Source organism: Hemitrygon akajei, chromosome 10 (assembly GCF_048418815.1).
Source record: "Hemitrygon akajei chromosome 10, sHemAka1.3, whole genome shotgun sequence".
NCBI classification, from domain to species: domain Eukaryota; kingdom Metazoa; phylum Chordata; class Chondrichthyes; order Myliobatiformes; family Dasyatidae; genus Hemitrygon; species Hemitrygon akajei.
In genome coordinates, this window is record NC_133133.1 from 92,894,696 (window position 1) to 92,910,882 (window position 16,187).

At 41.1% G+C, this 16,187-nt stretch overlaps 1 protein-coding gene across 1 annotated transcript in view; it reads left to right on the forward strand.

The window, feature by feature from the left end:
* Positions 1-650: 650 nt before the first annotated feature.
* LOC140734005 (FERM domain-containing protein 7-like) overlaps positions 651-16,187 on the forward strand; it is a 78,806-nt gene continuing 63,269 nt past the window's right edge. The window contains exon 1 of the mRNA XM_073057584.1: positions 651-704. Coding sequence (XP_072913685.1) covers positions 651-704 — 54 coding nt within the window. The remainder of the gene's footprint in view (positions 705-16,187) is intronic.

Sequence of the window (16,187 nt, forward strand, 5' to 3'; positions counted from 1 at the left end):
TTAGGCTGCAGTTCTACCCGCTGAACTCTGTGCCACCTGTGTCTAATTGCTTCTGCTCACTGCAAACACTTTTTAGCACATCTGGTTATTTAAAAGCTCTCCTCAGTGATTTTGAAACCATTGGCAATAACTGCCTGAAGGGTACATAGGAAGGAAGGTGATTCTACATGGGAATTGAAGAAATTACCTCTTCCTGTCGGGATTCTGAGACACGGAGGAGAAAATCATCGGAATTTAAGACCAGTGCATTCAGGGAAGGTTTTTATTCATCAACTGTATTCTAACTCAATTGAATATACAAAATTGAGGTTAATGGACTTTAACTGAATAAAGTTGATGCTGCTGGAGGTGAAGCTTAGGTTAGAGGACCAATTGAAATGGATGGCAGAGTGTTTTCTGAAAAGCCGCATCGGGCTTCGGTTTTTCCCGGTGCTGTTGCCTGTATCTTTACAGATGAATGTGTGACTACCTGGGAGCTTTCTGTGTATGCGCAGAGTCATAGTTTATCATGTTGGTTTGGCAGGGCTTCACCAGCTGGTCTCGCAATGATGTGTGAGAGTGAAAGGAAACCCAAGCACAGGAAGGAGCCTGCCCCTGCTCAGCAAAGCCCCAGAAGAACAGGAGCAGCACTTCACTCTGGTGGCAAGGTGATGCAGCTCAGGGTCCTGCTCTTGGACAACACATATGAAGTGTTTGAAGTGGAGGTAAGACTGCCGACATCAACAGATGGCCAGCACAGGTGCAAACAATCTGAAGTGCAAAATCAGAGAAACTGCAGCTATTGACTTCTGAAATAAATGCCAGGTCTGGCAGCGTCTGTGGAGGGAGAAACACAGTCATTGTTTCAGGTCAAACTCAGCCCTGCTTCTTTCAGAGTTTGATTCTCAGCGTGAGATTATGTGTTCCGATGGAAGGTCATTGACCTGGAAAGATAACTCTGTTTCTCACTCTGCAGCCATTGCCTGACCTGCTGTGTATTTCAACATTGTCTACTTCCAGTTTGTATTTCTGGTATCTATGTTATTTCACACTGAGCATACCTGATCTGGTTAAGTCTGATCTTGATTAAGTCTGTTCACGTCTGAGGCTTAGAAAAGGCAGAAGTACTGTATTGTATTGATTCATTAATATTCATGTGTGTGTAGGATTGGCTAAGATTGTGTTTGTGTGCTCCATCCTCCAATCTTTTCTGACTCTCTCCCACTGCTTTCCTCTCAGGCTCTCCATCTTTACCGTCATAGGCTCATCTGAAACCCTAACGGCCAGCAAAATCCCATTTACCTCAAACTACTTAACTCTCTGACCTACATTGACTCCCAGCCAGTTCGGTCTTCACCTGAAAGTAATCTTCACCTTACAGCTCCTCCCTTGGCTTCTTTCCTCCCTCTAATCTCCATCAAGACACAGAAACATTCTCCAAGTACCTGCTCCTGCAGAGATGGCCAGCTGTGCTTCTCCCCAACGCCAGCTCTGGTAAACAGATGTCTGGTTCTTGGTCAAGCTCTGAAGAAACTCAGCAGGCCAGGACTGTAGATGGAAATGGGCAGTCAACATTCAGTCCAGGTGAAGGGTCTCAAACTGAAATGTTGACTATCTGTTCTTCTCCTTAGATGCTGCCCGGCTGACTGAATTCCTCCAGTACGTTGTATGTTCCAGCATCTGCAGTTTCTTATGTCTCTGTGTTCTGTGGTATTGGCAATCACGCCAACAGCATCCTGTTTTTACTTGGCTGATGTGTGAAACAAGGACTGCTTTCTCCTACTCAGGCAGGTCTAGAAGATCACATTCTGTTGTTCCAAAGAACAGCGAGCAGATATTCCTAGTTTTCAGGCCAATACATATCCCTCAATAAATAATCTTGCCGTAAGCATTTTTCTGTGTATGGGTTCCCCTGCTGTAACAGTGACCACACTTCACAAGGTGATGTGTGAAAAGTCCATTTTTCATTCTTTAATCCTCACACTCAGGAATTATTGGCAACAAGCACTTCGATCTCTTTGAATGATACATGGTTACTCCATACCTTATTTTACAACTTTAAGAAGTATTTATTAAACTGCAGCTAGAATACTGTATACAGTTCTGGTCACAGAGTATAGGAAGAAAGGGATTGCTTTGGAAAGGTTTGTAGATGAGATTCACCACAACATTGCAAAGTGTTTCAGCTAGAGGAATGATTTAGGGTCATGTTTTCCTTGGAGAGGAGGAGGCTCAGGAGTATTCAAATTTCCAGAAAGAGAAGAACAGAAACCCCATAGCAAAGGTGGATACATTCAGCAAGCCCAGAATTAAGGTAAAGGCAAATAAGGTTTAGAAGGGATCTGGGAAAAACTGTTCTTACCCAGAAAGAGGTTAGAATCTGGAATGAACTACCTGAGGGGGTGGTGGAGGAAGAGATTATCACAACATTTAAAAAATAAATCCAGAAGACATAGGAGCAGAATTAGGACATTCAGCCTATTGAGTTTGCTCTGCCATTCCATCATGGCTGATCTATTATCCCTCAACCCCATTCTCCTGCCTTCTCCCCATAACCCTTGACACCCTGATTAATCAAGAAACTATCTACCTCCGCCTTCGATATACTCAAAAACCTGGCCTGAATCTGTGACGATCAATTCCACAGATTCACCACTCTCTGGCTAAAGAAATACCCTCTCATCTATTCTGAGGCTGTGTCCTCTGTTCTTAGACTCCCCCACCACAGGAAACATCCTCTCCGCATCCACTCTATTGAGGCCTTTCACATTCGATAGGTTCCAATGAGAACCCCCTCATTCTTCTGAATTCCAGTGAGTACCGGCCCAGAGCCATCAAACACTCTCCTATGACAAGCCTCTCAATCCCAGAATCATATTTGTGAACCTTCTTTGAAGTATCTCCTAGTGAGCACATCCTTTCTTCGATAAGAGGCCCAAAATTGCTTACAATACTCCAAATGAGGCATCACCAGTGCCTTTTAAAGCCTCAGCGTTACATTCTTGATTTTATATTCTAGTCCTCTAGAAATGTATTTGCATTCTTCACCACGGACTCAACCTGTAAATTAACCTTTAGGGAATCCTGCACCAAGATTTCCAAGTCCCTTTGCACTTCAGATTTTTGAATTTTCTCTCCACATAATCTATGCTTTTACTTCTACCAAAGTGTATGTCCATGCACTTTTCAACATTGTATTCCATCTGCCACTTCTTTTCCCATTCTCCTAATCTGTCTAAGTCCTTCCGTAGCCTTTCTGCTTCCTCAACACTACCAGTCCTCCACAACCATTCTAGAATGTAGTGGTTCTTGAAAGATAATTAATATTGCTTCCGAAATCTCTTCAACTACCCCTTTCAGAACCTTGGGGTGTAGTCCATCTGGTATATCTACATTTAGACTTTTCAGCTTCCCAAGCAACTTCTTCATAGTAATAGCAATGACACTCACTTCTGCCCCCGACACTCTCAAATTTCTGGCATTCTACTAATGTCTTCCACAGTGCAGACTGCTGCAAACTGCTTACTAAGTTTGTCCACCATTCCTTTGTCCCCTATTACTACCTCACTAGTGTTATTTTTTCCACGGTCCAACATCTGCTCTCATCTCTCTTTTATTCTTTATATATCTTTAAAACTTCTTTTAACCTTTTTTATGTTATTGGCTATCTAACCTTCATATTTCATCATTTCTTACTTAATAGCCCTTCTAGTTGCCTTCTATTGGTTTTTAAAGGTTTCCCAAACTTTACATTTCCACAAATGTTTGCTATATTGTATATCCTCTCTTTTGCTTGTATGCTGTTTTTGACTACCCTTGTCAGCCACGGTTGCCTCATCCTCCCTATAGAATATTTATTCATCTTTGGGATGTATCTTTCTTGCGCCTTTCATATTGCTTCCAGAAACTCCAGCTATTGCTGTTCCCTCAATATCCCTGCTAGTTTTCCTTTCCAATCAGCTTTGGCCAGCTGTTTTCTCATGCTTCTGTAATTCCTCTTACTCCACTGTAATACTGATACATCTGACTTTAGCTTCTCTTTCTCAAGCTGCAGGGTGAATTCATATTGTGATCACAGGCTCCTAAGGGTTCCTTTACCTTAAGCTCCCTAAACAAATCTGGGCCTTTACATAACACCCAATCCGAACTGTGATTCCCCTAGTGGGCTCAATCACAAGCTGCTCTAAAAAGCCACCTCGTAGGCATTCTATAAATTCCAGAATCAAATTGATTTTCCCTCAGCATAAACCTGATTTTCCCAAACTATCTGCATATTGAAATCCCCTTGATTATTGCAACATTATCCTTTTTACATGCCTTTTCTATCTCTATTGTAATTTGTAACACACATCCTGGCTACTGTACTGTATATATAGTAATTCCCATCAGGGTCTTTGTATCCTTGTAGTTTCTTATCCACAAGGAATCTACATCTTCCAATCCTATCTCACCTCTTTCTATGAGTTTGATTGCAGTGTTTACCTCTGCCTACCTGCCTATCCTTTGGATACAATATGTATCCTTGGATGTTAAGCTCCCAAGTATGATCTTTTTTTGGCCATGGCTCAGCGATGCACACAACATCATACCTGCCAATCTCTAATTGGCTGCTGGCGTAGTGGCATCTGCACCAGACTCTGAGGAGAGTGGTCAGAGGTTTGAATCCATGCTGGGTTGAGCATCAAGCTAGCAACTCGGCCTCATGGAACAGACAAATGCTAAAGAAATGAGAAAAGTTGCTGCCCAATGCACCACAAGGCGAGGAGAGGCACATCAACAATCTCTAACTGCACTGATGATCTACCTTATTCCACACACTGCCTGCTTTCAAATAGAACACCTTCAGTCCTGTATTCATCACTCTTTTCCAATTTGGCCCTCCTGTTACACCTTAACTCAGCCCATTGACTGCCATTGTCACCTATCGTCTGCCTGTCCTTCCTCACAGTCTCACTACACACTGCATCTACTTGTATATCAACTGGCCCATCATCAACCCTGTCACTCCGATTCCCATCCCTCTGCCAAATTAGTTTAAACCCTTCCTAACAGCTCTAGCAAATGTGCCTGCAAGAATATTAGTCCCCCTCAGGTTTAGGTGTAACCTGCAATTTCTGTACAGAGACCGCCCCCAAAAGAGATCCCAATGATACAGAAATCTAAAATTCTGCCTCCTGCAGCAATTCATCCTTTCCTTACCCTAACTGGCATGTGGTGCAGGTAGCAATCCAGAGATAACTACCCTGGATGTCCCACTTTTTACCTTTCTACCTAACTCCCTATATTCTCCCTTCAGGACCTCCTCCCTGTTCCCCTGTATTTCATTGAAACCATTATGTAGCACGACTCCCAGCAGTTCAGACTCCTCCTTTAGAATGTTGAGGACCTGATCTGAGACATCCCTAACAGTGGCATCTGGGAGGCAACCTGCCATCCGGATGTCTCTTTCACGTCTACACAATCTGCTGTCTGCTCCTCTGCCTATGAAATCCCCTATCCCTCTTCTATCCCCTTCCCTTCTGAGCCACAGGGACAAACTTAGTGCCAGAGCTGCAGCTTCCCCCGGTAGGTCACCCACCCCCCCAGTAGAATCCAAAGTGGTATACGTACACCTGGATGAACACTTGAGCTGTGGAGGCATGGAAGGCTACAGACCAAGTGCTGATAAATGAAATTAGTGTACTTGGGGGCCAGCATGGACATCTTGGGCTGAAGGGCCTGCTTCTGAATTTATGGTTCTTAACCCTATTGAAACAGCCAAGTTGCTCCCAGTTTAAATGAAAGAGAAATGACACACAAAGTTTTAATGTTTTCTCTTGTTAGGGGAAGTTGACAATCCAATTGGATATTTTTATCCCCTGAGTTGTGACTTGTGAAGTTTTGATGAAACCTATAATCAAAGCAGCATAAGGTTTCCACTTCAGCGGCGTGTTACACAAAAGAGCTCTCTGGGGGAAGAAACAAGGCATACCTTTTGGTCACAGGATATCTTTGAAGAATAGGCAGTGAGGACTAACTGGAGCTGCTAAATGTGTTCTGTCGGTAAGTGGAGCACAAGTAATGAGAGTAGCAGGTCTCCATCAACAGCGGACATGATTATCCCGAAGGCAACCATCTTGCACAACTACAATAGATGTACTAATGGATTAAGTCTCTTTTGGTGATTTAATGGATTAAGTCTCCTTTGGTGATGCTCTTCCTTGCTAACATTTTGTTGAGTTTAAAATTCATATCTGTGACTTCAAGCCATGAACATATTTTTAATGTCTTCTTAACCATCTCCTGACCAATAGTCATCTAGGAAAATGTATTCTTCCACTTTCTGTGTAAAAAAATCCTACCTCTAACAGCCCCCTTATACATTCTTCCAATCACCTTAAAATTATAAATTAAAAAAAATAGGTTTGGTGGTGTTGTGGATAGTGTAGAAGGTTGTCGTACTATACATGACAACAGGACATTGATAGGAGCATAGAACATAGAACAGTACAGGACCTCCAGACAGCAATGGTAGACCGACCTTTTAACCTATACCAAGGATGCAGAGCTGGCTTGAGAAATGCAGGTGGACTTCAATTTCACCCATGTCCTTGGAATGTGGGGAGAAACCAGAGCACCAAGAGGAAACCCATGTGGTCACAGGGAGAATGTACAAACTCATTACAAATGGCCTATGTTCATCCAGTTCTTGCTTCTCCGATAGATTTCCTTTGTCCAAAATTAAAGTAGCTTAGCCTCTGGGACTTAATTTGAACACATGCAGGGACAATATGTTTTGGGAAGTTAAACCAGTGCTGGACTTACCTAGTGAATGACAAGGCATGGAGGTTGTTGTAAAATAAGGAGAGATAGAGGTACAAGGACGTGGCAACACAGGTAGACAATGTGGTGAAGAAAGCATTTGGCATGCTTGTCTTCAATGGTCAAAGTACAAGAGATGAGACATTAAGATGTTGGAGAGACCCTACTTGGTGTATTGCATGTAGTTCTGGTTTCCTAGGTGTGAGAAAGATACGTTAAGCTGGAAAGAGTGCAGAAAACAGTCACAATGATACATCTGGGACTGAACAACTTGAGATATAAGGAGAGACTGAATAGGCTGAGACTGAAACATAGGAGGCTGAGGAGTGTCCTTTCCAGTATAAATTGATGCCCCTCTTGATTTATAAAATCATGAGGGACATAGATGAAGTGAATTGTCACAATCTTTTTCATACAGTAGGAAAATCTAAAACTAAAGGGCTTTGATTTAAGGTGAGAGGTTCCTCTCCCAGATTAGCTCAATGTATTTTATGCTTGCTTTGACCAACAGAACATAGAGGCATCTTCACAAAATTCCATGCCCCAACAACCCTGTGTTCTCCGTCTCCGAGGCCAATGTGAGAGCATCTTCTCCTTTATGTTATTCTTTGAAGCCCACCTCCTGAAACAATTCACAATAAATCATTGAATGCTACAAAGGGCAATTTTCTTTTCTTCCATTATGTTGAAGGCTTTAAGTGGATAAATATTATTGTCTAGGTAATTCCCAGCCATAAGGCTTCAGCATTACTGGCCAGATGAACTAACAATACTGTATATTGAATCAGAACCAAGTTATGGCTGCTGGGCTTTGAAAGGAGGCACAGTACACCACAGGATATCAGAGATTCTTTCTCAACGTGCCAAAAATCTGGCTTTGATCCTAACCTCCGGAGCTGCCTGCCTGGAGTTTGCATGTTCTTCTTGTGACGACAATTATTTCTCTCGGGTACTCCAGGTAAGCCCTACATCCCAAAGGCGTGCAGATTGTTAGATTAATTGGCTGCTGTTAATTGTTCCTCATGTATAGGTGAGCAGCAGGATGTGATTGAGTTAATGAGAATAAAAAAAACAGTAAATGCTGGAAATACACAGCAGGTCAGGCCGCAGAACTGATCTGACCAAGGGCCTTTGATATGGCATGTTGATTGTTTCTCCTCAAACAGATGTGGCCTAACCTGATGAGAATATGGGGAGAATTAAAATAAATGTAATCAACATAGGATTAATGTAAATAATTTAAAATTCAAAGTACTTTTATTATCAAAGTATGTATACATTAAACAACCTTGAGATTCACCTTCTTACAGGTAAAACAAAACAGAGAAACCCCAAAAGAACCCGTTAAAAAAGATCAAATACCCAGTGCACAGAGAGAGAAAAACTATCATGAAAACAATAAAAGTAAGCAAATAGAATTCAGAACTCAAGTTTTACAAAAGGCAAGAAGCCAGGGATCACTGTAGCTGATGCAGGCCGCAGCCTCAGTTCATTGCAGAGCCGAGCAGAGTAAATTTCCTGGGACCACAAACACTAAGCCAGGGATCTCTGCAGCTGATGCAGGCCGCAGCCTCAGTTCATTGCAAAGCCGAGCAGAGTAAATTTCCTGGGACCACAAACACTAAGCCAGGGATCACTGTAGCTGATGCAGGCCGCAGCCTCAGTTCATTGTAGAGCCGAGCAGAGTAAATTTCCTGGGACCACAAACACTAAGCCAGGGATCTCTGCAGCTGATGCAGGCCGCAGCCTCAGTTCATTGTAGAGCCGAGCAGAGTAAATTTCCTGGGACCACAAACACTAAGCCAGGGATCTCTGCAGCTGATGCAGGCCGCAGCCTCAGTTCATTGTAGAGCCGAGCAGAGTAAATTTCCTGGGACCACAAACACTAAGCCAGGGATCTCTGCAGCTGATGCAGGCCGCAGCCTCAGTTCATTGCAGAGCCGAGCAGAGTAAATTTCGTGGGACCACAAACACTAAGCCAGACATCACTGCAGCTGATGCAGGCCGCAGCCTCAGTTCATTGCAGAGCCGAGCAGAGTAAATTTCCTGGGACCACAAACACTAAGCCAGGGATTACTGTAGCCGGCACTGTGGACCTGTTTCTCTGCCTAATCTTTGTGTAACTCCACAGATATACTTTGTCCAGGAGACAGGTAGATGTTTTACCCAAGTTGTCACCATTTAAGCTTATTGCAGCTTTTCTTGAGAAAGGTGAGGAAATCTAACTGAGAGTGGAATTTACCTGGGCAAATTCACCAGGTCTTCTGATAGAGACCTGATTTTGTAGGAGTTGGGGAGGGGAAGGTAGTGGGTGGGGGAGTAGAAAATTGTTAATTCTGGGGCCAATCAGGTTATACTGGGATGTGACTCAAAGCTTTGGTGAGGAGCAGTGGTACAAGGAAGAAAATAAAGGCAAGTGGACCCAGTTGAGGGGGAGGGGAGGTACAAGGTGGAGGGAGCTAAGAGAGTGATATCAAGAACACAAAGGACTACCAGGGCTGGAATCTAATAAATAATAAACTGATACTAGGAGCCACTGGAGGAGAGGTGAAGGACAGATGGAACAAAATGGGTGGGGAGATCATGTCCAAACAACCAGCAGAGTACCTGTATGTTTCCACCTCACTGTCGCTAAATAACTTAGCAGAATGAATGTAAGCTGCTCCAACAGGCTCTGCTGACAAAAACAAGTTTGACTGCTTCCTCCTCCCTACAGTGTAGATTTTCTTGGTTAGTCAATCACTTGTCAGGATTGGGCCGTCAGGATGCAGTACTTATTGTGCATCCTAAACCGTCCCTGGACTGAACGGCCAGTGAAGCAATCTCATGATCAATGTCATTAATCTGAGCATAGAGTCACATTCGGGCTACACTACAAGGGTGAGCTATTTCCCTTCCTGGGGGACATGAGTGAAGCTGATGGGTTTTTCCTGAACAATCCAGTTCACCACTACCAAGACTAGATGTTTCTTTACTCCTTTGAAATTCCTGAGCATTGACTAATTTTGAATGTCACAGCTGCCATGGTGTAACTTAAAAGCAGGTGTCTTGATTATTAGTTTGGAATTGCGGATTATTAGTCAAGGGTCCAATGGAGTACTCAAGTAATTTAACCGCTACGGTATGTGCATCTGCCTTTGGGAACCTGAGCCTGGTTTAATGGCTTGTCCAAGTGGTAGTAGCCCTGAGAGTGTACTGCTCTGACAGCCTACACACTGGGACCTGAGTCTCTCAGAGACACTAAATGTGCCACAGTATATTTACTGTATATTGGTCTGTATTGACCAACAAGAATAGTCAGTTGTAGAATCAGAGATTCTGCACAGAAACATGCCAGAAGGCTAACTCATCCTTCAGATTGGGCAACTCCAGGTGGGATTTGCCTATGGTTTTGTACAACAGGAACTTCTCTTTGAGATTCAGGAATCATCCGAAAAATGTAAACGTTCTTGCAAATACAAGAAAGATTGAAATTAGGCATTCCAATCTGCATTCAAAATAGTTGTTTTTAACTGCTGTGAAACAATTCTCTGGAAATAAAAACTATCCATAATAAAATTACAATTAGACATTTGAACTGTTTGAGGAGTTATTTTGTAAATGGGAGTGAACTTATGCAGGGAAAGTAGGTTGCTGCATTCAGTGGCAGTAGCACCTGGTGTAGGTTGGTTACTGATAAACAGCTCTGAAGGGTTGTTAACTTGCTAAAACACCCTCCCTTGATTTGTAGGGAATTATAGTTATTATTCATTTAGACACATTAATGGTTAGTTGGATTAGCATCCAATGCAGGTGGGCTCACTAAACATGGCTACAGCAATTTTATGCAAAGACAGTTACTGGCTGAATTAAATATAGTTTTTTTGCAAAATAGAACAAGAATTGCAATGATAGATTTGGATTATGTTCATTGCATCCCACCCTAGCCCTGCTTTCTCTGACAAAAGACGTCATCCAGCGATGTCCCTTATAAGGCCGTGTAAGTCTGCACCCATGTTTAATTGCATGTGGTCGGACTTGAGCAAAATCTACTCAGGCTGCAATTATTATTCTGCCCGTCAGATGCCATTGCCTGTGGAGATGATGGGAAAGAACTAGAAAAAAGTGAAAAAAAAATGCTTTACAGAGAATTAGATTGACTACACAGTGCAGCATTGAAAGAAATTGCCAGGGTAAACTATTTGTCCCTGTCAAGCCACTCCATTATTCAAAACGATAAATATCTAAAATATAAGTAGAAAATGCTGGAGACACTCAGCAGGATAGTTTGGAAAGGAAACAAGCTTTCAGGTCAGAGCCCTTCCACCAGGAGTGCGAAACTGAAAGAAGAAGCTTGGTAATTACAGGAAGGGTAGATAGTGACCATGAGGATAAGGTTATCTGGGAGAATTTAGAGGGTGAGAACAAAGATAAAAGAAAATAGAAGTTGTGAAATGCACAGCACAATAGGTATTAGCTGAGCATTGAAATTAACATCAGAATTCTGCACCCTCCTCATGCTCTCCAGTGCACTTTTGCATCGATAAAGCTATTTGTTTAATGATTCAATGATTTAGCCTCCACAGCCCCCTGTAGCAGAGAATTCCACTGATTCACCACCTTTACAATCCACAATGTCTAACGCTGTAACCTGAGGTGGTAACTCCCTCATTCTAGACTACATGAGCTAGCGGAATCCTTGCTACATCCACCAGATGTAGCCAAGTTCTACCAGAATCATGCAATATTCTATTAGATCCTCTCTCCTTCTAAACTGCAGGTAATATGAACCTCTTTGACACAATCTCTCCACATACAACATGCACACCATGCCATGTCAGATTCTGGATGAATGTTTGCAAATTAACCAGAGTGATTTAAAAAAAATTAATACTGGAGTATTCCCTGGTTTGGACACAATTAACCAGGCCAGATTGCATTGGATTGACACTGCTGGCTCTGATTTTGCAATTAACATTATTACATAAGTGAGTGAACAATAATACTAGTATTATGTTTTGTAACTCCAAAACATAAATCTAATTGCAAGGAAAAGATTGAGCTAGGAATGTGAATCTAACTTCGGGTTTTACTTTAAGCAAAGCATGCACTTATCATGTGGTAGCATTGTGACCAATACAATTCACATATTTTTACATATAATGTGTAATGAATTATTTAAATGAATAAGAATGCTTAATCAAACAATATATTTACAATTTTAAACACTATTGAAATATTAAATACAGAACACTCCTTCCTAATTAGCTCTAAACTCCAATGCAATATAGAATGCATCTCAGCTATATACCCAGTATACTATATAATGCAACTTCTATACAGACATCCACAGCATAGTAAATTTTATATTGCTCCTTTCCAGCCTAAAGATTTAATAGCTGCAGCGGCTTTTTTACTCTTGTGGGATAACGCTTTTCCTTACAAGAGGGATCACTCTGCTTGGCAGCTAAGACTTGTGGCTGTGAAACAATCTCAGGTTCTGGAGGCTCCTCAGTAATGGTTGTAAGAGTTGATTCTGAGTCTGCAGTAAGTGATTCTGACAGTTTTAGACACATTGATTCTCTTTTCTTTTCTTCTTCTAGTTAGTTAGGGAAAGTGCATTTAGTTCACTGGAGTATTCTCTTATTAATCCTTCTATTGCTCCCTTTACAATCTGATGTCTCCTCTTGGTTTCCTCATCCACAACATTATCTGGCAAATTCTCTGTTTTTGTATCTCGGTTGACTCCTTTCTTTGTGGCTGTCCATTCATCCAGCTGGGCTTAGGTCTTTGCACCTACTTTTACAAGTAGCTTTTTGTCTCCCACTTGAAGTTCAGCAACAACCTTCATGAACACAAAGTAGATCTTGGTTCTTTAAGCTCACAAAAGCAGAATACTTGCAACTTTCCTGAAGCTCCTTGAACTCTCTTCCTGCTTAAAACCAAGCCACATTTTACAAATAACTGCCTGATTAACATATCAAAGCTTTCTCAGTTATGTCACCTACAAAAACTGTGGAAGTCCGACCAACTGCTTTCATCACTTTCCCTATTCCTCTGAGCAGCATGATCCTTCCTTGGTCCAATATGCTTTCCAACCAGTGGCACAGAGGCTGGCACCAAAGTCTGTTTGTCCCCTGTTGGGGCAAGGTTCATGGTGGACGGCATAGGAGACAGTTGTGGCATCATCCACTACCTCTCTTAATTCACTTTCGGTTAGTTTCATTTCAGAGGATGCGGCATGCCAAAGGTGGCTGGCTCTCCAATCGAGCTGTAGTTGTCTCAGCCGCTCAGATCCACACAATGCTGGCCTTTCTGTTTTTACCACATGCAAGCCCAATGCGGCTTGTTGGTTGTTGTATTTCACTGTTACAAATGTCATTTCCACAGGAGTTATCTTTTCTCTTGTATAAATTCTCATTCGGATATCTGCACACTTTAAAATGCCATTTAAACCCATTTTGTGGAATGACTGAAATAGCTGAACCAGTGCCCAATTTCATTTGAATTAATTTGCTGTTCACTTCTGGTGTAAGCCATATTGCTTGTCTATTAGCTTTCACAGTGTAAATCTCAAGGCTACACAATCATGTGTCATTCTTAACATTCTCAGAGTTTTCAACCGCAGTGCTCTTTTTGAAACTGCAACTTGACTTTTCATCTTTTTCTCTTCTCTGTTCAGTCCATTTGTTTTTGTTTACCTGAGATGCTCTTTCTATGTGATCAACTTTGTTACATTTTCTGCAAGTTTCACCTTTTCATCTGCATTGGTGTAGTGTACGTGAACCCCTACCTTAATGGTAACGTAATTTGTTCAGCCAGGCTGGTTGCTTTGTAATTTTGTTCATGCTCACTTTCATTCCTGTCTACAACTCAATTGCACCTCTATCTGCTGTTTCCATTGATACAGCTATTTCAACTGCTCTTTTAAATGTGAGTTGTGCTTCCATTCGGAGCTATTTTGAATGTTTTCCTGTAAGATTCCACAAACTAAATGATCTCTCAGTGCATCATTAAGCCCATTATTGAACTGACAATGCTCAGACAATTTCTTCAATTTTTCAATTTAGGAGCACCCTGAACTTTTCTCTGGAGGCTCCTCTTGTTATTAATATTGCCTCATTTTGTGCTCTTTCCTCAGAGAGCAGCGACTTACTGGGAATGAATTGAATACTGCTTCCAAGGCAAAAGCCATCATCATCTTATGAGTCCAGCTAAAGGGTCTTGACCCAAAACATCAACTCTCTACTTCCCTCCATAAATACAGCCTGACTCCCTCAGTTCCTTCAGCGGTTTGTGTGTTGCTCCACATTCCAGCATCCACAGTCTCTATTGTTGTCATCTCATCTCATAAGAGGCAGCAGGGTAGTGTAACGTTTAGCACCACACTTCACATCGCCAGCTGTAAGATCAGGCTATGATTTCCGCCGCTGTCTGTAAGGAGTTTGCATGTTCTCCCATGACCATGTAGCTTTCTTCTGGGTGCTCCAATTTCCTCTCATGTTCCAAAGAGATGGACAGTTAAGGTTAGTGGGTTGTGGGCATGCTACATTGACACCGGAAGTGTGGTGACACTTGAGGGCTTCCCAACACAATCCCCACTGATTTGATTTGATGCCAATAACATCTTTCTTTGTATGTTTTGATGTACATGTGACAAATAAAGCCGATCTTTATGAAAAGATGATACTTTCAGATGAGCCATGGTCAGGAGGGGCACTCACAACATGGAGATGCAGCTGTAGCCTCTGACTCATTGGAGGGACAGCAGCTGATTGGCTGACCCTGGACATGTCCATCCCCTTTCTACTGGCCAGGTCAGGTGAAGGCAAACCAGTACAAAGTTGTACTGTGAACTCCATGTCTCCATCTACTTGCATCTTGGCAAGGAATTGTGCTAGTTTTCTCGATCTTTCTTTTTACAATATTTTTATTCAGAAGAAAAAAATGAGATTTACAGAGTGCAACACATAGATACATCTCAACATAACTTGTGTACATTCATATATTGTAATAAAATTGATCAAAATGTTGTAGCATAACACATAAAGGTATACCACTCTGTAATCAAAAATTTAAAGATAGGTCATACATCATAAAAGAAATTTTTTATATAAAAAAAGTCAACCCCCTACCAACTATCAAAGAAAAAAGTTGATGGATGATAATGGATAAATAGAAAAAAAACATTCGTTTAAGAAGAGAAGATAAAAATATACATAAAAGTCTGTGCACTGTTAAACTTTATAAATTGGAAAAGTAATTTAGGAAAGGTCCCCAGATATCATAAAAAGATTGTTTCGAATTTAAGACTGAGCAGCGGATCTTTTCTAAATTTAAATAGGACATAATATCACATAGCCATTGAAGATGTGTAGGAGGGGTAGACTCCTTCCATTTAAGCAAGATTGCTCTTCTTGCTAAAAGAGAGGTAAAAACTAAAACCTGTAAGTTAGGAGTATTTAAAGTTATATCTTCATTTGCAATAATACCAAACAAGGCAGTAAGGGGATTTGGGTCAAATTGGACCCTAAAAAGTTGTGAGAAGGTATGGAATACTTCCTGCCAAAACTTTTCAATTTTAGGGCAAAACCAAAACATATGAATTAAAGAGGCATCAGCAGAGTTGTATTTATTACAAAGTGGAGAAACATTTGGATAAAAACTGGACAGCTTCTGTTTAGACATGTAAGCACTATGAACTACTTTAAATTGTAGAAGAGAATGACGAGCACAGAAAGATGATTTATTAACCCGTTTAAGAATTTTATTTAATCTATCACCAGAAATCTGACAATTTAGGTCATCCTCCCAAGCTTTTTTTATTTTATCTAAAAAGACTTGTCTAGAATCAATTAACAAGTTATAGATACCAGTAATAGAATCATTAACAAAAGGTTTTAAATTTAAAAGATCGTCCAGTAAATTTTTATCAGGACCTATAGGAAAAGTAGTTAATTGGAAAAGTAAGAAATCTCTAATTTGAAGGTATCTGTAAAAATGTGTTTTTGGGAGTGCAAATTTAGTTGACAATTGGTCAAATGAAGCAAGAGATCCTGAGATAAACAGGTCCCAAAAATACTTAATACTTAGTTAATCCCAATCCTTAAAGACTTTGTCAGTCATGGAAGGGATAAGAAAAATAATTAAGGAGAATGGGAAATGATAATGAAAAATACGCGAAACCAAAAAATTTGCTAAATTGAGACCAAATCTTTAAAGTTTGCTTAACAATTATGTTATCTGTTATTTTATTTGCTGAAAAAGAAGTATGATCCAAGAAGAGAGACAATAGAGGAATTTTTTACAGAATTAACTTCTAAGGAGACCCATGATGGGCAATCTTTACGATAAATATAATAGGACCAGAAAGTAATATTCCTTATTATGGCAACCCAATAGTAAAACCTAAAATTGGGTAGGGCTAA